This window comes from Acanthopagrus latus, chromosome 1 (assembly GCF_904848185.1).
Source record: "Acanthopagrus latus isolate v.2019 chromosome 1, fAcaLat1.1, whole genome shotgun sequence".
Classification (NCBI taxonomy): domain Eukaryota; kingdom Metazoa; phylum Chordata; class Actinopteri; order Spariformes; family Sparidae; genus Acanthopagrus; species Acanthopagrus latus.
The window spans coordinates 28,364,328-28,386,485 of NC_051039.1; the positions used below are offsets into that span (position 1 = coordinate 28,364,328).

The 22,158-nt window shown below is 38.9% G+C and overlaps 1 protein-coding gene across 3 annotated transcripts; it reads left to right on the forward strand.

Moving 5' to 3' along the window:
- Positions 1–394: 394 nt before the first annotated feature.
- Positions 395–21,345, forward strand: zmp:0000001082 (integrin alpha-D). 3 transcript variants are annotated; one of them, XM_037085208.1, is made up of 32 exons: positions 395–571; positions 3,919–4,036; positions 6,480–6,571; positions 6,732–6,814; positions 6,926–7,040; positions 7,177–7,307; positions 7,405–7,547; positions 7,699–7,846; positions 8,086–8,221; positions 8,347–8,420; positions 9,031–9,151; positions 10,352–10,494; positions 11,062–11,208; positions 11,299–11,496; positions 12,376–12,506; positions 13,715–13,872; positions 13,967–14,121; positions 14,291–14,401; positions 15,591–15,661; positions 15,741–15,882; positions 16,391–16,480; positions 16,616–16,695; positions 16,794–16,874; positions 16,973–17,048; positions 17,928–18,035; positions 18,130–18,171; positions 18,259–18,384; positions 18,459–18,572; positions 18,680–18,745; positions 18,848–18,958; positions 19,135–19,284; positions 19,963–21,345. In XM_037085208.1, exons 1-31 carry the CDS (start codon positions 523–525, stop codon positions 19,258–19,260), a joined length of 3,486 nt encoding a protein of 1,161 aa, XP_036941103.1. In that variant the 5' UTR covers positions 395–522; the 3' UTR covers positions 19,261–19,284; positions 19,963–21,345. The 3 variants fall into 3 exon arrangements, with proteins under 3 accessions (XP_036941103.1, XP_036941018.1, XP_036941189.1); XM_037085123.1 differs by having other exon boundaries at positions 396–571; positions 19,135–21,345; XM_037085294.1 differs by having other exon boundaries at positions 413–571; positions 9,034–9,151; positions 19,135–21,345.
- The last annotated feature ends 813 nt before the right edge of the window (positions 21,346–22,158 follow it).

Below are 22,158 nucleotides of genomic sequence, written 5' to 3' on the forward strand. Positions count from 1 at the left end.
ACTGGAGGGAGTTTTGGATGAATGTATTTTTTAATTGTAAGTGGTTAAACTAATATGATACAAACGAACATAACAACAAACAAATATTAGGGAAAACAGTTGATAGGATCCTGATACCATTAAGCTTGAATCTGCATTAAATCATTGTGTTGACCCAACAATGTCTACAGCCCTGTGTGTGTTGCTCAAATGTCTGAGTTGTTATAATGACTCGTTTCATTCCGTTCTGAGAGCAGGGTGGAGCTGTCCTCCAGTGACCACAGTATCTATATAGTGCAGCCTCCTTTTGCTTTGTAAAAATGTCAAAACATGTTTAAGAAGTGAAGGGTTTAGAGATTACTACAGAAAAGGGAAGCATGAGAGGAAAATTAATGGAGAGCATTGCTGTGGGTGTCAAGATGTCAAGTTGTCACCTGGTGCGGAAACGCCGTCGCTTAAGAAGCACACAGGAAGTACCGCTCACAAAATAAATCTCAAGCATCACCACTAACAGTGTTGCAGTAGACGAGAGTGGTGTGAAAGATGCATGGGAGTCACATCTTCCTTCTCACCTCCATGGTGCTGACTGCTGGTAAGATCTAAAGTTTTTATACATGTTGACTGTTTTATTCAACTAGGAAAGGAAACAGAGGGAATAATGTTAAAAGTTTGAATCCTCAGTTCAAGAAACTGCTCTGAATTCTGATTTTGCTAAATGACAAATTATGGCATTTTGTTTTTTTATTTGAATTTTTTAATTAGGGGCGTTATCTATAAGTTTGAATCCTCAGTTCAAGAAACTGCTCTGAATTCTGATTTTGATACATGACAACTTATCGCAGTTGTTTTTTATTTGGATTTTTAATTGGGGGGGTTATCTATCGGTTTTGATCATCAGTTAAAGAAACTGTGCTGAGACGCAACTCTCAGGAAATCTATCAGAATGTGTGAAAATGAGCGTTTAACCACAAACTCATGCAAGGCACAATTTGAAGTAATCATACAGCTTCTTGTAGGTGTGCAGTTCCTTTAAGTCCAACAGTTCCCATAAGAAAATACTTTTTTAAAGAAGTAATGGTAGCAATAGAAACTGAAAGGTCTGGATTGTTCAGAGGAACTAAAACACTGCTCTTAAAGTGCATTGATTTATATGTATTTCTCTTTAAGCAGCAAGAAACTTTCATTTGCTTCAGATGGGGTAGCCCGGTAGAAATTTCATGTAACAAGTTGGTGGTGGAGGAAGTGTTCAGATCTGTGGCTCAAGTAAAAGTGATAATACTACACTGTAAAACTACACTATTACAAGTACAAGACCTGTACTGAAAATGTTAATAAGTAAATATGTGTAAGTATTGTCTAGAAAATGTTCTCTGTGCTGAATAAGCTGCCCTGTGACAGTGTATTTTATCTTATCAGATTATTATTGCTAATGCGTTAATGTAAAAGCAGGGTTTTACTGCTGTAGTTGGTTGAGGTGCAGCTGAGTTTGCGCTACAAGTAATGATTATTTTCATCATGGATTAATCTTCTGATTATTTTTTTAATCAAATGATTGTTTGGTTCATATGCATTCTGAAAAAAGTGAAAAATGCCATCACAGTCACCCAGAGCCAAAAGTGACACCTTCACAATTCTTATTTTGTCCTAACAACAGTCCAAAATTCAAAATTATAACATATACATTGATATTATCCAAATAATTAGAGGGAAAAGTAGTATTTCTCAACATTTGTAGGCCAGAACCATTAAAGGTTTTGTGTGAAAAATTATTAAAATAAATGAAAATCAATTTTCCATCAATCAATGCACAGATAGATAGTTCAGTTTACAACTGCTGTCAAATAAATATAGTAATGTACAATATCTCTGTCTGAGACATAAAGTAGTGGTAGAAAGTGGCATGAAAAGAAAATACTCAAATACACATAACTCAAATTTAAATAATTGTACTTAGTTCACCACAGCAACTAGTAATAAAGGCGGAAATGTTTTTGAGGTAGGTGAACTGACCATATGGTGGCTGAGGGAGCTGAACACACTTCCACTTTTTCCTGCATTAACCAGCACAGCAGGCTGTCAACACAACTCTCACAGAGAATAAAATCACTGTGTACAAAGTTGTCATAGCTAAAGTTTGAATAATGTTGCCCAATTATAAATGTCAGGAAACAGGATGAGAGAGAAGGAGGGTGACATGCAGGAAAGAGCCACATGTCACCGAGCCTGAGCCGCTGCAGTGAGAGCTCAGCCTCTGTACACGCTCTACCAGCTGAGCTATTGTGGCACCTGAGTACGGCTGGATTTATTATGATTTTTACCTGTTTTAATACTTTTTCACTGCTGAGGTACACTAGGTGAGGCTATGTAGTACACTGAGCTGTTTTACACAAAACTAAATGATTTTCAGCTATTTGTCCAATAGACTACAACTTTGATGTGAAAATGACCTTTCAAATTGATCAACATTATATGTGTAATTATGTGTCCCTTCCTACTGACTACTGAACAATTTGTTTTTTCAGGCACCCTGGAAGCAGCAGGACTTCTGCTCCCTATGTTAAAACTGTTAAGATTGGAAAATAAATTTGAACATCTAAATTTCCCACCCTGAACTTAAACAGAACTTCTCAGAAAAAAATGGCTGCTGTGTGACTGTAGTCTAGTTGGGTGAGAAAGGATAATGAAGAGAGGGACAGAGATGACAATGGGCAAAAACAGGACAGAGGCAGACATTGCGTCAGCATGACAAAATACCACAAAATATGAAGTTGAAGTGAGCAGGAACAGAAGTTGCCATCGATGTAAGAACATTTTGAGCATAAATGATTTCCTTCTGCTTTCTGCCTTGATATTAAGGAACAACAGATTTAAACTTCTCCTGAAAGTATGTTCATGGTGTTGGGGAGTTCTGCTGCATATTTAAAAAAACATATACAGCCAGACGGAGTGATGCAAGGTCAAATTAATTACCTCACTTCAGTCAGTGAGTCATCAGCTGGGGCTAAAGACCACAATTTTTAAAATGTGGTGAGCATAAAACAACTGCATCTCTGACTGAACTTCCGGTGCTGAGAGTAATGTTGGCACTGAGCTTTTAGTTCTGCTGCATCAGACTCTATGATTTTTTGATTGTCCAAATAGTCCGACAATGTAACCGGAGTTTACAACATAACTGCATCACCCTTGTGTGTTGATGCTGAATTCTCTGTATTGCACCATGGAAAAGGCTGGAGTTAAGGAATGAATATGAATTTGTGTGAAATCACAACATAAACATGAAGTGTTGAACACACATTTGCCACAGAAGCACTTTAGTTATTTGCTTATATTCTTTATATGGACTGTAGATAAGATAGATGAATATCCATTTATTTTATTTTGTTAGGTCTGCACAACCTAATACATTTTTTTTGAGTTGTCATGAAAAACTAATTTCAGTCAAACAACTCACGTTTGAAAGTTTTATTGCATGCAGAGCATAGTTAGAGTTTGGCGTCTAGGCTCTGACCTCATCACTCCCCGCAGATATGTTTACATTAGATATTGGGGAGTGATGATTAAATATGTTCCCCCCTAGACGGAGCCTGCAGGTGGATGCTGAAAGAGCAAGCGGCAATGCTTGTGCGGGGCAACAGCAGCATTGATGAGCCAGAGGGAGAGAAGGGAAATTCATGCAGTTTAAATAGCCCGCTCAATAGAGGGTGCGTTTGTGAGATGGTCTGGAGAGTGAAGCATGTGTATGTGGCTTTGCAGCTCGAGGTTACTGCCTGAACTAGCTCACAGGCGTCGCTTCATTTAGTGGTGAGACTGAAGTAAAATATCAAATGATTTCTAAAAGTCCTGATTATCTGCGACTAACAATTTCAGTTTAGTTACCATTGAGATTAAGATTTAAACATGTTACGAGACTCATGTGGTCTGTTTTTTCACAAATTGCAGCCATCCGTGTCTCTTTGGCCTTCAACATTGATAAGACAGACCCTGACGTCTATACTGGCGAACAAAAAGATTTCTTTGGATACAAAGTGGTTCAGTTCATGTCTGGCACAGAGAAAGGGTAAGTTTGCATTTACAACTTGGTGGTTCAGTCGATATTTTATACTGCTGTGACTATCAAAATCCTTTTTACCCATCAGTCCAGTTGATAAAATGTCCATCAGTTATGCATGATTTCCTTTTGCATGTAGAATTGATGTTAGATAACGTGTGCTTCAGGATCGACTTTAAGGTTCTTTTATTAGTTTTTAAGTGTCTTAACGACCTTGGGCCTTCTTATCTGTCTGGCCTGCTTTTACCGTATCGGCCCCCGCGGACCCTGAGGTCTTCCGGTACTGGTCTTTCATCTGTTCCCAATGTTAGAACCAAAATCTTTGGTGAAGCATTACGGCCCATGCCTGTGGAACAGCCTGCCGGATGGCCTCAGGGCCACTGAGTCTGTTGATGCTTTTAAGGCAGGTTCAAGACTCACCTTTTTATTTTAGCTTTTAACTGAGTCCCCTTTTACTCATTTAGTATGACTCATTTATGCTGTCCTGTCACTTTTCTTTGTCCTTTAATTTTCTCTTAAAGGTTTTATTATTCATTTATTTATTTATTCATCTATTTATTTTTAATGCAACTTTTACGGGTTTTGTGCTTTAGAGTTATGTTTTGCTCATTTATATTAACATTAATTTGTGTTGTTTTAGGAGGTTTTTCATTTCTTTTAGTACTTATTTTCAGTGTTGGGGTAACGAGTTACAAAGTAACGATATTACTTTTTTGGGTAACGAAGTAAAGTAACGCATTACACTCAAAAATATCGGTAACTACACTACTTTACTAGGCTATAGGAACGCGCTTTCCTGCGTTACCCAGGCCGTGTTTGCCTGTGTGTAGAGTTGTGATCTGTGTAAGTGGTGCAGGCATGTGTACGTGCTGCCTGCGTGGGTTGCCACGGAGATCGATTTGTGTCGAGTGACGTTGCTGCTGGTGCGAACAGGAGAGAAGGAAATAGAGACAGAGATAGAGACTGGGGGTTTCGGCCAGTGGCGATATTACCATTTCAGTTTATAGCTCGAAATGACAAAAATATTCGAGTGAAATACACTCTTTGCCCAGGTGACACATTTCTTTCAACTGCTGCCAAGTCAGTGAGCAACCTGTCCAAGCATTTGTCAGCCCAGCATGGCAATACAGCAATACACAACTGTACCTGCTCGCCGGTCATCTGAGGGAGTCGGTGAGCAGCCGACCCCCCCTAAACAGGCAAAGCTTTTTTCAAGTGTTGGAGCACAGAAGCAGGTAACACAGAAAGACATTAACAGGCTGGTTGCAGGGTTCATTGTAGAAGACATGCTTCCTCTGTCGACTATTGTTTCGCCCAGGTTTAAAAAAATACTAGATAAAATACCCGCGACTCACAAGCCAATGTCCGACAGGAAAACATTTTATATATATATATATATATATATTTCATTTTTTTTTTGTTTGCCGTGAATGTAATAACACGCTGGTTTTGTTCTCAGGGAAAGATTTTTATTCTCATGTTTCCCATTGTTTTGAAACTTGTGAGTTGCTACTGATTGACCTCACCATAGCCTCCTTTGTCCTGTTGTTTGTGGATTTTACAGTGAGGCATATTTCTTTGTGCCGGCAGGGATATTGTTCTCTCATGTGGTTTTATAAGCCATGTTGTATACATTTATACAATAAACACTAAGTGATGATAGGGCTATGATGTTTGTCCTGTATCTACTTGGTAAATTAAGAAATGGGAAAGTAAAGTAATAAGTAGTGATGTTACTTTTCAAATGCAGTAACTAGTAAAGTAATCTCATTACAATTAACAGAACTAGTAATAAGTAACTAATTACTTTTCTTAAGCAACTTCCCCAACACTGCTTATTTTATTTTAAGTCTCTTAGTTTCCATCTTCAGTGTTCTCCCCCAGGGGGCCCTCCACTCTGGGGGCTCTGGCTGGCCTGCCTGCGGGGGTGCTGTCCTGGGGGTTGTCCGGGCCTCGATAGTTGGGGAGTCCTGCCCCAGGGCTTTATGGCCCCTGTCTGTCTCGGTCGGGGTGGTCTCTGTGGCGGCGTCCCCTGTAGTCGTGGGCTTGGACGGTGGGGATGACTCCCATAGGATGGTGTTTACTCACTTGGTCTATCAGAGCTCAGCCATACTCCATTGTATCTTGTGTGTGTGTGTGTGTGTGTGTGTGTGTGGGGGGGGGGGGGGGTATGTATCGGTGTGGTATGCTGTGTGCTCAAGCTGTGTGTGTATGTGTTACATGAATGAGGGATGATGTAAAGCACTTTGGGCTGCATTTTTACGTGCATGCAAGGTGCTATATAAATAAAGTTGGTGGTTTATCACCTTGATTATCATGTTATCTGGTCTCTTCCTGTGGCATCACTGCTTGCAAAAGGCAAATGAGATCATTTTAGATAAGTAGTGCTGCTTGATTCAGCCTGCCAACTGAAATAGTGAACATTAGTGTTGTCTCGGTTGTTCATCCCCAGGATAATTGTTACAGCACCTCTACAGCGAAATGGATCTGGGGGAATATGCAAACCTGTTCATGTCAACAACACCCAGTGCTTCAACCCCGAAGGTACAAGTGCAGTTTTTGAAGTCAACACTACACAATGAATCCCACTATATAAAAGAAAAGAACAATTTCCAACAATGCAGAAAGATGACAACTAAAATGAAAAATGTTCTATTACAGCCTAAAACCTTTGTGTATTTTTAATCAAATGCTACTCTTGCAGAAATTTCACTTGACAACGCAATAATACCAGTCAAGCACCTTGGCCTGTCAATAGCTGAACACTCCAACAGCTCCCGATTCACTGTACGAGAAAATTTAAAATACAATTTCTCTGTGACATTTCTTTCAAAGTCCTACACAAAACAATTTAATATGATCAGTCATGTTTATTTCACCTCTTATGTTCTGATCTAGGTTTGCAGTCCAAGTGTCGCCCATGAATGTAACGAGAACTCTTATCTGAACAGCGTGTGTTACACGATGACAAGTGATCTTCAGCAGATCTCCCGTTCCACACCTGCTTTCCAAAGTAAAAACACAGAGAGCTTACACTTCTTCAACTCACTGTGATCATAGCACTTCGTCCTGGCAGTAACATGTTATATTCTTTGTTTTGATCCTGACTAAACATTCCTCACAAACTTTCTCTCTGTTATTCTTTTCAGAATGCACAAAAAAGACAGTGGACCTTGTCTTTCTATTTGATGGATCTGGGAGTATGAAGAATTCAGAGTTTGAGAAGAATAAAGACTTCATTGAGGATATAATGAAGAGCCTCAATCAAACATCAGTCAAGGTCTCTGCACTACTGCCACATTAAAGCATTTATAGCATTTATTTGACTGTAAAACAATGTTATATGAATAATCTATGATTTTGTCTCCCTTTTTCAGTTTGCAGCAGTTCAGTTCTCCTTTGATTACAACAAAGTTTTTGACTTCAATGACTATCAAGCTGGTCGTGCTCTTGAATCTCTAAAGAAAGAACGCCATATGAAGAGTCTTACCAACACACACAAAGCACTCCGATTTGTGTTGTAAGTGCAGTTACATCACACAAACAGCTCTTGGACATTACAACTGTAAAATCTTCAGCATCTTATCTGTTGTCGTAACTTTATTTTTTTCTTATTGATACATAAAGTTTTGTTCTGAGCGTCACAGTTTCACCTGTTACATTTGTTTCAGGGATGAAATCTTTGAAAGCCCGCGTGCAGGCGCCTCTCCTGATGCAACTAAAGTTCTGGTGCTGATCACAGATGGAGATCCCAGTGATAGTGACAATGGCATTATCAAAAGATATAATGACAAAAACATTATTCGCTTTGTCATTGGGGTAAGTTCATTTTTCTATTTTATTAGTCCAACAGATCAAGTAACCACATGGTATACCTCAGAGAAGTAAAAAGTTAGATAACGTCACTTTAAATAACAATTGTGGCAGAGCTCAGCTTAAATAGTGCAACTTGTACTGATTCAACATTTGAGTCCAGTATTGTACAAAACTGTCTTGGTTAACCCACTGACATCAGACTTTGAGGTACTTCATAACTTAAAGCAGCATTCTGGTTTCAGGTCAAAGACGTGAAGCTGGAGAAATTTAAGGACATTGCTTCGGAACCAAAAGATAAAAACATCTTCAAAATTGAGAACTACAACGGACTCACAGGAATACTGGAAAACTTTCAAAATAAGATCTTTAGTATGGAAGGTGAGGTTGAATTGTATAGTTTTCTTTTCCGATTTTGTACAATAATGTTTTGACAAAAACAATTTTATCTAAATGGTGTGCCCCTGCAAAAGTAACATGAAATATTACTACAATTGTTTATATAGGCTCCAAACAGGCTCTAGCTGGAGAGCTGACTACTGAAATGTCTCAGAGTGGATTCAGTGCCGTCTTCTACAAGGTGAGTACAGTCAAAAAGTGAAATGTTGACACATTTAAAATCTACATCTTTTTTATTCACACATTTCTAAAAGCTGCAAAATTAGATCTTTTATTCTATCACATACATTTGGCCTATCACTGTGGTGTCAGTTGTGTATGGGATTTACTTTAAACCACATAATCCAGGTCAATATATGAATTAGTTTAAATATTAACCAAAAGAGAAAAGAAAAGTAAATTGGTAGTAACTGTGCGAGGGATTTAAGAAAGAATAAAGGTCCCAGAGTCCCATATGACATTACATGTGTATTGGGAGCAATGAAGCCTTTATCAATTACTGAAAACAGGGTTAGGGTTAAGGCAATTTATGTAGGTAGTGTAATCCATGTAGGACTTCCCCAGTAAGAATAAAATTAGATGCAATTAGCACAGTGGGGTTAAAAAAAATATTTCTATTTTGCATTTGTTTTGATTGTAATACTGAGATCATGGTATTTGGTTTGTCCCCCTGTTGCTTTAATGATTGACGCTAGTCACACTTGGCAGTTGACGTGTCACCTCCCAACATAGCTACTGTTGTTGGTTCCACTCACCTTTGTTCACTGACCAAACCTGCACATTTGTGTCAGCAGGATACCATGATTCTGGGGTCAGTGGGAGCCAACATGTGGCGAGGTTCTCTCCTAGAGCTTCATCAACAAAAGGAAACACAAATTCTAGATCCATCCATGAAGAACGACTCCTACATGGGTAGTAAAGTTATTTATATAGTTTCATGTCATCTGCTTTTGTATTAACAGACTGTATTGTTTGACTTGCGATACTGATGTTTTATTTTCTTTTTAAATGATGCTTGGCAAAAACACAGATCAGCCACAACATTAAAACCACAGACAAGTGAAGTGAATTATGTTGATCATAGAGGTACAGTGCAATGTTCGGCTGGGTAACCTTGGTTCCTTAACCACCCAGAACTCAGGGCAGCTGTAGCTCAGGATTGGCTGTACAACATGATGTACAGATCAATAGGAAGAGAGAAGTTTCTTTAAGGGTTCATTGAGTCCAGCACCTTCATCACGATCAGGGAAGATCGGAAGGTTAAATTAGTGTTGTTTGAATTGCTTGATAACTATCTCACCTTTCTTTCTTAGTGTTGAGTGTTTTGGCTGCAGGTCTTCACTGAGAGAGAAAAAGAATAATAACAATATTTATTTTGTTTTGGTTTTTATTTTGGCCTGAGTGTTTTGGCTGCAGGTCTTCAAGGTAAAAATAATTTGAGAACTATGTTTATTTTCTTTTGGTTTACACTCTGTTTTTTGTTGTTTGTTAAAGGACAAAAATAAAAATGGAGGCAGACCAGGTTGTCTAGTAATCGGAAGGTTGCTAGTTCGAATCCAGGCTCCTCCTAGCTGCATGCCTAAGTGTGTTTGAGCAAGATACTGAACCCCAAATTGCTCCTGATGAGCAGTTGGCAACTTGCCTGGCAGCTTCTGCCACCAGTGTATGAACGTGTGTGTGAATGGGTGAATGTGACAAGTGTTGTAAAGCAGCTTTGAGCGGTCAGTAGACTGGGAAAGCGCACTAGAGGTAAGAGTCCATTTACGTGACACAACAACACACAGATGATCACTGCCATCAGGGAGTGCCATTGCCAATGTGGGGACGTGTTCTTTGACAGTGTTTGCATGGTTGGGGTGTGTCAGGTGGCATAAAAATGGATCCTGGGATTCAGGTTTTCCCAGCAAAACACGGCACTGAAACAAGATGGTTGAAGTTATTCACTTACATGTCAGTGGTTTTAATGTTGTGTGTCTATGTCTATGTCTAAACACATCTGAGGGGATCATATACTGAGTAAATGTTTATCTACAAACAAACAAACAACAAAAAAAAAACTATGAATGTAACATAGTGAATAGATTCAGTTATTTGTAACTTATTCTGTTGCAGGATACTCGACTTGTGTTGGAGAGAAGAACAAGGCTCCTCTATATTTCACTGGTGCACCAAGATTTGAACACAAAGGACAGGTCCTACTTTTTCAATATAATGGCAAGAACTGGACCACAGCCCAACGGATAAATGGGGAGCAGGTTGGTAACTGTCTAGAGAAATAAAATAAAAATCTTATGTATGCTTACCAGAATTTCTTTTAAAGTTTGCCTTAAAGCAGCATTATGTAGAAATTGATATTTTGTGCAATTTGGCACTCCAGTCCAGAGTCCAAGAGGCAGGTTTACTTAAATTTTTGGGATAAATTTCCTTAGTAATACCTAGAATCCCCTCACATTAACGTGTAAGACTTGGCAGAGGAGGAAAAATCCTTTCACAGCACTGTACACATTAGACAGACAGCACACAGAGAAAGACAGTAATCAAAAACAATACGCACAATAGCACACAAAAGAAATGCCCTTCCACAGATGAATGTAGTAAACCTGCATCTTGGACAAAGCAGCTGGACCCAGATTCCCAGATTGTATCTTTGTCTCGAAGAAATCTGCGGCTTTCTTTGATCAGATCTGCTGCTAAAAACGTATCTTGCACCTTGCTGAAAATATGCAAAGGCACAACTTTCCATGGTTGCAGGGAGGAAACCAAAGAACTTTGTTGCGCTGGTGCCATTTTGTAAGTTAAATGATATAAACCTCTTGTTTCAGATTGGTTCCTACTTTGGTGCAGAGCTGTGCTCAGTAGATATTGACTCAGATGGGAACACTGATTTTCTGCTGGTTGGAGCTCCCCTGTTTTTCCAGGAGAAGGAGAAGAGAGAAGGCCATATATACGTCTACACACTGACTGATAAGGTAGGATCATATTCAAATGAGGTTACAGTGAGATATTGAATGTGTTTATTGATTTTCTTCATCAATAAACTTGTGTTCTTATATTTACAGATGCTACTGGATAGAGAACAGAATATATCTGCACCATCCATGGGGAGATTTGGCACCACTATATCCAGTCTTGCAGATCTGAATGGAGACGGACTCCGAGACGTTGCTGTTGCAGCCCCTCTTGAGGATGATAACAGAGGGGCTGTATACATCTTCCTTGGTGACAAACACAGAGGGATACGCAGCACTTTCAGCCAGGTGAGACAGAAACAACACAAAGGAAAAACAGAATCCTCCATTGTTATTCTTAAGATTGGTAAGTAACCCTCTATATGAAGAGAACAGCAACTGATTGATGGAGTGTCACTATGCCTGGAGCAGATGAAAAAACTAAAGCCAAGCAAGCCAGGCAAATGAGTTCATGGTAGACAAACTGAAAAAGACAATCAAAGCCCCTGGAGCCCATCACTAGTATCAATTATTTAGCCAGTTATTGCACTTTCTTTGTATTTTTTTGCCTCGGCCTCTTCGCCAGTGCCATTTGCAACTGTTTATCAGACATAATTGATAAAAAGTCTTTGTCATAACAATTTAGATATTTGTAGTCCTGAGTCTTCCAGATTCGCTTTCTGAATGATGAATAAAGACTCTCTTGTGGTATGGAGGGTCATCTCCTTTCATGCAGGTGCAGAGGTACAAGATAGCTGGCAGTAGGCTGCAGTCTTTGGGGTATGTCATGTGCAGCCTTTTTGCTGAGACACAGGCAACGTGGGGCAACACAACAGCCAGCCTCTTGTCATTGTTAGTTCTTTTTTGTAGGTTTGGTGTATCTGGACCATGAAGGCATCGACCCTGAGCGACAATGGGTTGTTAGGTCGAGTCACGCTGGGGACACATCAAATGTCCCCCATCATACTTTTTTTTTTAAAGTGCACCACCATAAGGAGAGATAGGACAATGTGCATGTTTGCCAAAACATCAGACTAAAACTGGCATTTGGATGAAATTAGAAAGTTGTGCAAGGAATTAAATAACTCATTGCCGTTTTTTATTATTTTGGTATTTACTGTGAAAACCTTTACTTGTCTCACCTGGATAAATCACACTGTTTCAGTTGTCTTATCTCTGTTATTCCAGAGAATCTTGGGGAAGGAAATACAGCCTGGGCTGAGATTCTTTGGACAGTCAGTGTATGGGGAAATCGACCTCGGAGAGGATGGACTCCCAGACATTGTGGTCGGATCACAAGGCATGGCTGTCGTCTTGAGGTATGAACACTGTGTACATACAGTAGGTAAAATACTCAGGCTGGAGATATACTTGATCTTAACAAGTTTGCAAATGATGACTGTCTCGTGTTTGGAGCATTGCTTGTGTGCATCATCAAATATCATATCAAACACATACCTGTCCATGACATGAAATGTGCACCTTGTATATGTCAGAGCAGGGCTAAAAAGCAAGTCTACATCTGGCCTCAGTCTCTCACTGCCAGATTACATCTCAAAGCTCCATTTTCAACAAAAGAGTGGCACACATTGCCTGAGAATCTACCTGCTATCACTCATCATGTACAATAAACAGTACATAATGAGTAAATGCAGCATTGCCGACTGTATGATAAACCAAGAAGAACAACAATCACAATAATGATACAATAATTATTGTATGAAATGTAAATAGCTATTACATACATGTACTGTTCTTTCGTCGTCGTCGTCATCTTCTTCTTCTCTCCATTTAAATGCCAGGGTCGTTTAGCACGCCATTTACCTACACATAGGTACTGAGCTGTGTCAGTCAAAAAACAGTTAGCCAATAGGAATGCTCTGCTGAAAAAGCCCGCCCATCTGAGAGGTTTGTGCCAAAACTGCAAACCAAAAGTCAGGGAGCGCAAATGAAGCAGAGCTGCAGAGAGACTGAAAGCTGAGAGTTAGAGCAAAAGTCTGATTGGAGAGAGAGAATAAAAGGGAACCGTAAACAAAATAATGCATTATTAGAGGAGTAAAGGACCAATACTTTACACTATTTGACAATTTATTTGATTGCAAATTACAAGTTTTATTTTTAAAATTCATTTTATGTTCTCTCAAATTCCTATTTTTGTTTGTCATTTAAGAAGTTTTGTTTGTTTCTTTTGGCACAAATCTAATTGCATAAAAATCAACCCAAATCACCCCATCCAGTAGTGTGTTCAACAAGTCAAATGTGAAAAGAATTTTGTGTGAATGAATGAGGGAACTGACAGTTATCCCACATACAAACTCTCCCATACAACCCAGTATGACTTCAGTAGTTTGAAGTCATTTTAGTTTTGTCAGAGCAGAGTTGCAGAGGGTAGTGAAATCATGGACTGGTGTTTTGATCACCTACCCTGCGTGCAAGTATACACTCATCCTAGAGAAAATGTCCTGTGCAAAGTTAAGTTATTATAATGCCTTTAAAATAATTATTCAATTTGATGAATGTCTTTCAGGTCCAGGCCAGTTTTTAATGTCACGGCTCATCTGTCCTTTCAACCTGACATGATAAGCACTGAAAAAATTGACTGCATAGGCAACACAAATGAAAATTTACCAATGGTTAACTTAACTGCCTGCTTTGAAATGGTAGAAACAACAAAGAGCAAAGCAGGTAAGGACTCGTCTTAATAATATGTGCATTAACAGCTGCTGGTGCTGTTCAGCCTGTCAATGTGTTATTCTAACCCTTCTGGATGCCTTTACAGAGGCGATTAACATCTCGTACACGCTCCGTGTGGATCCAACGAGACAAATCATTCGAGGCACCTTCAATCAAAATGACAGGAAAGCTAAAAATGTTACTTCCACTGCTGTACTGAGGGATAAAGACACCTGCTTCAACTACTCCGTCTACATGCCAGTATGAAAACCAATGAATAATATTCACCATAATAAAAATAATAATGCATTTTATTTGTATAGCACTTTAATCTAAACTTTGATCTAAACCATCACATACTGTAACTATCTGTACTGTATATGACCCACTATCACCTATCTCTACATCTATAAATATTTCTTTCTTGCAGAAATGTGTGATTGACACCTTATCACCCATCAGCATCAAAGTGAACTTTGCCCAAAATGACAGTAGGGGTCCCATCCTGAACGTGGACAGCAAAAGACAGGCTGTTGTTGAGGTACACATTTGCATCCATACAGTTTTGTCTCTTACATGTACCCATCTAAATTTCTAAGACATTTGTGTTCAGATAAAGGAAGAGATCAGCGCTCTGCACACTACTAGACTGACATAATATATGAAATGCAATTCTGTTTAAGGATGTGATGATTACTCTTTTGAATTTTGTCCCTTGTAACACTCTGTGTGCAGTTTACCTTTGATACAGATAGCAAAGACTGTGGGATGAGTGGGGACTAGTGGGTTGGGCCAGCAGAAGAAATAATACTGTGCATATTCATACCCATACATCTTGCTGCAGTAGCACATCATCTAGAGATTCGGGTTTCACCTATTGTTGCCCATGCACACATATGGTTCTAGAAAACTCCATGTAAAAGTTAGAGCAGGCAGGAGCCACACAGCAGCAGCATCGCTGCCTGACTGGACACACTATAACCAAGTGAGCTGCAGCAGCTCAGCAGCACAGCCACCACAATACACAACAGGTTGTGTGGACCATGGGTTACCAGCGAAAATCTTTTAGGTTGGCTAATGAGAACCCAGTAGATGAGAGAGCAGAACAATACAGGCCACTTTACAAACAGGGATACAACATACATCATGGCCCACATATATCATTCTGCTACACTAACATGCTGTTTAGCTTTAGATGTTGATGGAACAAAAAGTGCAGCACGCAGACAGTTTACAACATCTTCAAACAAAGCAGCAGTTGCAGGCTTACATTGTTGATTGACTGGATAGTTACCTATGTGAGACAAAGGTTAAGCAGGCCACATGTTGGTGGACACTTTTCATTGTCAGATATGACTTAACTTACAGACAGCAGCAACAAAACATACCAGCTTGACAACTGCTAATGGGCTAACAAACACACAGAATTCAACATGTTAAACGAACTGTTGTGCAGAAAATAACTACTCAAAGAACCTTCTTGTACCACGATGGCTCCCCTGAGCTGTATGTGTATATATATATATATATATATATATATATATATATATATATATATATATATATATATATATAGATAGATAGATAGATAGATAGATAGATAGATAGATAGATAGATAGATAGATAGATAGATAGATATGTATATGTGTGTGTGTATATCTATTATATTATATTATATTATATTATATTATATTATATAGTTAGTAATGCAGTTTCTTTTTGTCTACAGGTTCCCTTTGAAAAGCAATGTAGAAAAAATGACACCTGTATTGCTGAACTTGAGCTCGATTTCAACTTCCTGTACGTATATCTAACAAACACAGCGTGGCAAAGGTAACAGCATTTGACTGAGCTCTAAGAAGTACTCTCTCTCTCCTAGGACCCCAACATTACTTGTGGCAAAAGGGAACTACTTCAGCCTGTTCGTAAAACTGTCCAATCATGGTGATGACTCGTACAACACCAGCCTTTCAATTGATCATCCAGTAGGCCTCTCCTTCGCTCAGATGACTGTGGCAGAGGTGATTTAAAATCAAACTTCTACATCATGTCCTCCTCAGGGTTACTTTTTACCTGCTTGTTAAAGGGGCACACCCACCACAAAGTATGTTGTTCACAGTCACTACTGAATGTGTGAAAAGGTTCTATTAAGCTTTTTGTGGGGCCTGCATTACATCTGATAAATGACCTCAAATGATATCACTTGAATCTGGGTCTGTTGGCCTGAGGACTATAATAGTGAGAATGATAGAAATCTGGTGTGTGGAGTTAGAAAGAAGTCCTCAACTCTGCTTGAGGCTCATGGCTCAAGAGGACATTAGCTGCTACTAGCCTGAAACATCCAAATTTCCAATTAAACTGTTGGTGACTGAGTTGTATTGTGAGTAGTGTTAGTGCCGGGTCTGACAAGGAAGAGTAATGATTGGAATAAAAAGGACAATATTGGCAAAGATCAAATTGAACTAAAAGCTTTTGTTCTGTACGGTCTCAGTTAACATGTGTTTGTTTGTTTTTTTTCTCTTAAAACAGGCAACAAGACCAACACTCTACAGCTGTGACAATGTTCTTGATAAAACTACATGTGGCATCAACCTTCCTGTGTATCGCAGCCAATCAACTGTGAGTTTCATAAACCAAGAGCTATGACCAACCGCCTGAATCTTTGACTTTTCCAAACATGGCAACTTCTCTAACTGTCCCTTTCTCTGTGAGTAGTCTCTGTGAGTCTAACATAACTGTCTTTTTTCTGTGAAGGCAACATTTAAAACTTCTTTCCACATCGATACTGGATACGAGTGGAATGACACTGTTTCAATGACCATTACTGGAAAAAGGTACACAGCTCCTCTCTTTTTGTATGATTAAAATAGTATTTACTCTCATTACATATTTCGTGTTTGATATTCACCACAAATGCTTTTTACATCCTCAGTGATAATACAAACTCCTCCAGGACCAACTCCCTGACCAAAAGCATCCCAGTACAATTTCTAATTGAAATGGTAGTAACAGTGTAAGTGACACTATAACATGCAGCTATAACATGTTCCTAGTAAAAACTCATCATCCCACAGCTGCCTGTTCATTTTGCCCATCCTGCTTTCTTTCCAGGAATGAAGACACCATCACCTATCTGAACTTCTCAACAGAGGATGCGGCACCTAAAGAAATGGTTGCTATATACAAGGTGAGGCTGTAAATTATTATGCAACAAGCAAACATCCAGTCCCATAGCAAATTTTAACTAATCATCACATCATCAATCTGCAAGTCTGGAGCAGCATTAACTGATTTCTTGGCTACTTGGGGGCAGCTGAACAAGCACCAAACACAACACTGACACATTATTATCACATGGAAACGCTATGATGAACTTGTTAGAAACCAGTTACACATAGCAGACACGTAGCAAAGTTGGTGCTAATTTGCAGTCATGTTCCAGCAGATCTTTATCACTCTACTATTTGCTCTGTTTTCATCCTCACTAACTTGGCCTCAAAGGTGATTTATCATGCTCCTTAGTTGCTAAAGGTTCACTGTGTTTACTAGCTAGTCACCAATTTTGCTGTCCAGTGTTTGCTAGAGGACAGGTTGTGTACACTAGAAAAACCCAAGCGTAACACATAATTTTTGTGGGTTTGGAATGAGACATGATAAAACATAACTCCAGAAAAAGCCATCAGTGAAATAGTGTACCTTAAGTGAAGAATTTCTCTCTGTCAGACTAGTATACAGTATGAGAATAATGTGAGGAGAAATTAATCTGGAGCTAGAAAACTGGTAGCTTAGTTTAACATACAGGCTGGAAGAAGAATGGAAATAGCTATCTGGCTCTGTCCAAAGGTTAAATAAGAGACAGTGTACTAGCAGAAAATAATCTTTTACTGGTTTTTCATTTTTTAATCAAACAAGATATAATTAGTTAATTAATGAGCGTTAAAGGTGTTGCTTTGAAGATTTTTTTTTCACCCCTCGAAAGAGCCTGTGTTTATGCTAAGCTAAGCTTAGCTCACATTTTCCAAAATGTTGAACCTCTATAAACTGGACTGTCTCCCACTGTTTGCAGATAAGAAACACTGGTTTCAAGGCTTACCCTATCAATGTGTCCCTGGTCTTTCCAACTAAGCTGGACCATAACTTTCAAATGGAGAATTATCAAGTCCTTGTCCAGCAGGTGAGCAGAAACTGGAATTATTTACTTAAACTGCTGTGTTTAGAATTAAAAATCCCTCATGCTTACCAATTATTATTATTTTTTTTTTTTTTAGAACAAAACCCAATGCACAGGCATTACTGACAAGAAGTCTGACGTAAGTAAAACATATTTAGGATCAAAATATTCTCACTGAACTGGTCATGAAATTACAAATCCCAAATGAACTGTTGCTGTGTTACAGTACTGCTCTCCAGAAAAATACTGCAGAAGAATTGTGTGTGATAGTTTCATCCTGGACAAATATTCAAGCACAGAGTTTAAACTGACAGGAGACGTACAGTTTAAGGATCTCAAACAGCGTGCAGCGGTATGTAGCAGACAGGATGCACAACAAGCATTGAAAGTGGTGACTATATCAGTAATTTACATACTCTTTTGCAGAATATTGCCTTTCTTAAGCGATATACTGGAGAGGGTGCGGCGGTCAAATTTAAAAGTTTTATAGATATCAGCTATGATGATCAACGATATGTGCTGCATTCTACAAAACAACAGGTATGTTGGAGTTACTGGTCATCAAAGACCACAGTAATGCCATTTGACAAATAAGTGCTTTTTAATGTTATTCAGTATACGCAATCTGTCATATTTATTAACCACAGAATAAAGGGGATTTGAAACAGAAATCTGCTGAAACTGGCTTGTGGAACGATCCAACGATGAAATGGGTAAATACCAGTCTACACAGCCAAAATCATTGTCTGCAAGATATCATACATCCTAGTTCAAATAAGCAAAGGTTCCACAAAAATTGTATTCTCTGCCAACAGACTGAAGTTCAAGTTGAGTTCATAATACCCCCGGATCAACTACTGATCATTTTAACTGGAGTTATTCTGGGATTACTGCTTCTGATCATAATTACAGTCATCATGTTTAAGGTGAGAGTCAAAAAATCTTCCTACATAACATACAAATAGAAGACAAATTTCTGTCTCCAGATGCAGAAATGTCTGGAACTGAATTAAAAACATGTAAATGATGAATGTTTTTCTGCTGTAAAATGGGTCTCCCTGGCTTGTCTTGAAATAACTTTTCTTCTTTCTTCTGTCACAAGTTGGGATGCTTTAAGCGTAAAACGCTTGAATATTATCAAGAACAGGAGGAAAGAGCTTCTTTTCAGGCTGGTGCCGACACGGACTTAACCCCGGACCTCACAGAGGGGACTGCCAGCCAATCATAGATGAAAAAACACGTTTTAATGAAGGTGAGGTAGGCGGTGCCACCCTGCCAACTGATACAGAAGAACCACTGGATTAAAGTACGAATTTATGGCCATTTATCAGAATATGATTACCTTAGCTTAGCATAAAGACTGGACTAGTGTCCGACCGATTTTTGGATTTTTGGCCCGATAACGATAGCCGATATTAGAGGGGATGCAATCACCAATAGCCAATATGCAAGTTATTATTTACACGGGAGATCTTGGCCGGGGACACTTTTGAAAGCGGCAATGAAATGTGACCTATAATTGTTGTTCCATGATGTTTTCATGTTTACAGTTACTTATTTCATGAACTAACTTACCGTGGCTTGTGGAAAAGGGGGAAAATCCACTGGTTGATCAGCTGACTGGTCAGGTGGTTGGGAGGTTTTGTGGTGTAGAGTGGGGGAGGGACTTCACTGAAATGCGAGCTTAGCCAAAGACTCTGGCTGAGCTCAGCACGCCCCACTGGACAAAATAAATCAGTACACCAGCGCATGCTTTTGTCATTGTCCCCTTTTTTTTTTCTATCGGCGCAACATTTCACCGGTACGATAGAACCCCCGATAGAAAAAGTGCCGTTCTATCGGGCCCCGATATATCGGTGGCCGATAATCAGTTGGTCACTAGACTGGGCATTGATTGTAGTGTTTATGCTAAACTGTATCCTTGCTGCAGATTCATGTCAACTGGTCATCAGCCAGGAGACACTGGACAACTGGCAAAAAAAAACATTCACATGAGAGGCCAATGACAGAGACGGGGTAACAATCTTCTGTTGTCATGTGACAGATGTTCATTAGTTACAGTCGGTCACGTAATGACACCTGAGCATACTCCATATGCCAAGGAAGACACTGAAGCTGAGTTCCATGAAACAAACATGGTGAAGCCTTCTTCTTCTTTATTTTCTATTTTTTTCCATCTAAGTTTTCTATCTAAAGGCTCTCTAATGTGCAGGTGCAAAATTCTCCGTCAACACAGTAAATACCTGAGCTATGATTTCTAGTAATGTTACATCTGATTGAGTGTGACCCTATCAACCAGCCCAGTCAGCAGGATAAAATGTTGACATATGTTATAGCATAACGTTCACATTTGTACATGTCATAGGCAACGTACCATATAGACATTTCCACAAATCATGTCATATCACATTGACATTACACCCTCATGACCTGACTTTCATGTAGGGAGGTGGAGTGGAGGTGGTGTTACAGGTGAGAAGGCTGTCAAGCCAGTGACTGCTGCTCGAGACTGCGTTTTAACATTTGTCAGTGTGAAGCTACCTCTGGACAATTTCCAGCCGTGTTTGCTAACAACATCTACTGAAGGAGTTACAATGACTAGGGATAAGTGCCTCATACAACCCCACACCAAAATACCTTAACTATCCCTTTAAGCCAGTAAGTGATCTTTTCTGAGCCCCTGCCTAAGCCTAGTTAGAGAATAATCACAGCATTGCTGCAAGATTAAACATCAAGAAATAGTTAATTGCATCATTAGGGACATTACAGATCTCAATGTATCCATGGTTCCCAGAAACATACAGCCACCGTTTATCCTGCTGATTGGGTTTTCGCCACAGAACTGGCTGTTTGTTGATGTAAAGCTGACCAAGTTTTACATCCTTTTACTAAACTTGAATCACCTATAGCATCTGCTACATTAATCCATTAGTATTGTTGATGAATATATTATTTACATTATAATATACTGTACATTACTTACTCGTAAGTCTTTAGCACGCTATTTTTCCGTTCTGCCCACTGTTTTTCCTGTTAATATACAGTATTATATTATATTCAGCGCTATTATATTATGTGCTATTTTAATCATTTGTCAGTTATTCAAGTATACATGTTCCCTTGAGGTCTTATTTAAAGCTGACTGTCTGTTGGCAATCAGGTGGGAATGAGGAAGCCTAAAACATCGGTGATTCAGGCATATGTTGTGGCTTCCCATTGTCTGTGTGTGTATATATACTGTATATTTATCTTGCTGCAATAACTTTTTATTCTCTTTATCAATAAAAACATGTTGCACCTTGTGTCCAAATGAGAGCTTGGATTTTAATTCTCAGTATTATATTGCCTTTGTTATCATGAATTATTGTATTTTGTGTTGCTTTATTTTGCCACTGTAAACACAGAAAGGCAATCCACATTTTTTCCTGCAAGAAAAAAAACCAAAAACAAATAAACAAACAAACAGTGACAACCTGTCCAGAGAAATGGCTTTACCCAAACATGATATAGAAAGATGGCAGGGTCTGTCAAATATAAATAGGTAATGTAAAAACAGTAAACAGTATAAAATTGCGTTGTACTTCAAGGTCAATTTGTTTATTTTGTTTGTTTAGGCAAAAAAATATCAGTCAGTGAAGCTGTTCTTTGACTTTTGAATATGCCATCATAATATGTACTACTGCACTTGTACTTTTCATGATATCTTTGAGAAGTCAACTGTTTTAATATTGTGTTTTACCAATTCCCTATACATGCCCTGAAAGATAACTAACTGCATCTCAAGAAAACATGCAAACATATGCCGATAGAAAAAAAACCACAAGCAAATTAGCCCATTAATGAGCACAGAGGAATTTTACTATTTCCATTATAGCACTTAAAATAGTAGCTAAGCTAATCACAAATGCAATTATTCTTTCAAGTAGCTTCAAGTAGGAGGCAGTGAACGTTCTTCTTGACATCCTCCTCACAAGAGGGTTACTGTTTCTTGATTTTTCCAGAGAAACAGAGAAGAAACACAAGCATTAAAAGACTGTGCCCCGGGGAGTGTCACGTGATCTGGATCAAGATGGACACCTGAGGCTTTTCTCTGCTCCAGGCTTCAAATAAATCCCTAACTTTCTCC

What these genes read in the sequence shown, in the direction of transcription:
- zmp:0000001082 (XM_037085208.1), top strand. Translation starts at nt 523, where the DNA reads ATGCATGGGAGTCACATCTTCCTTCTCACCTCCATGGTGCTGACTGCT. An exon ending in TCAGTGCCGTCTTCTACAAG is followed by an intron (nt 8,421 to 9,030) that starts GTGAGTACAGTC and finishes CATTTGTGTCAG; the next exon opens with CAGGATACCATGATTCTGGG. An exon ending in TGCATTCTACAAAACAACAG is followed by an intron (nt 18,573 to 18,679) that starts GTATGTTGGAGT and finishes TATTAACCACAG; the next exon opens with AATAAAGGGGATTTGAAACA.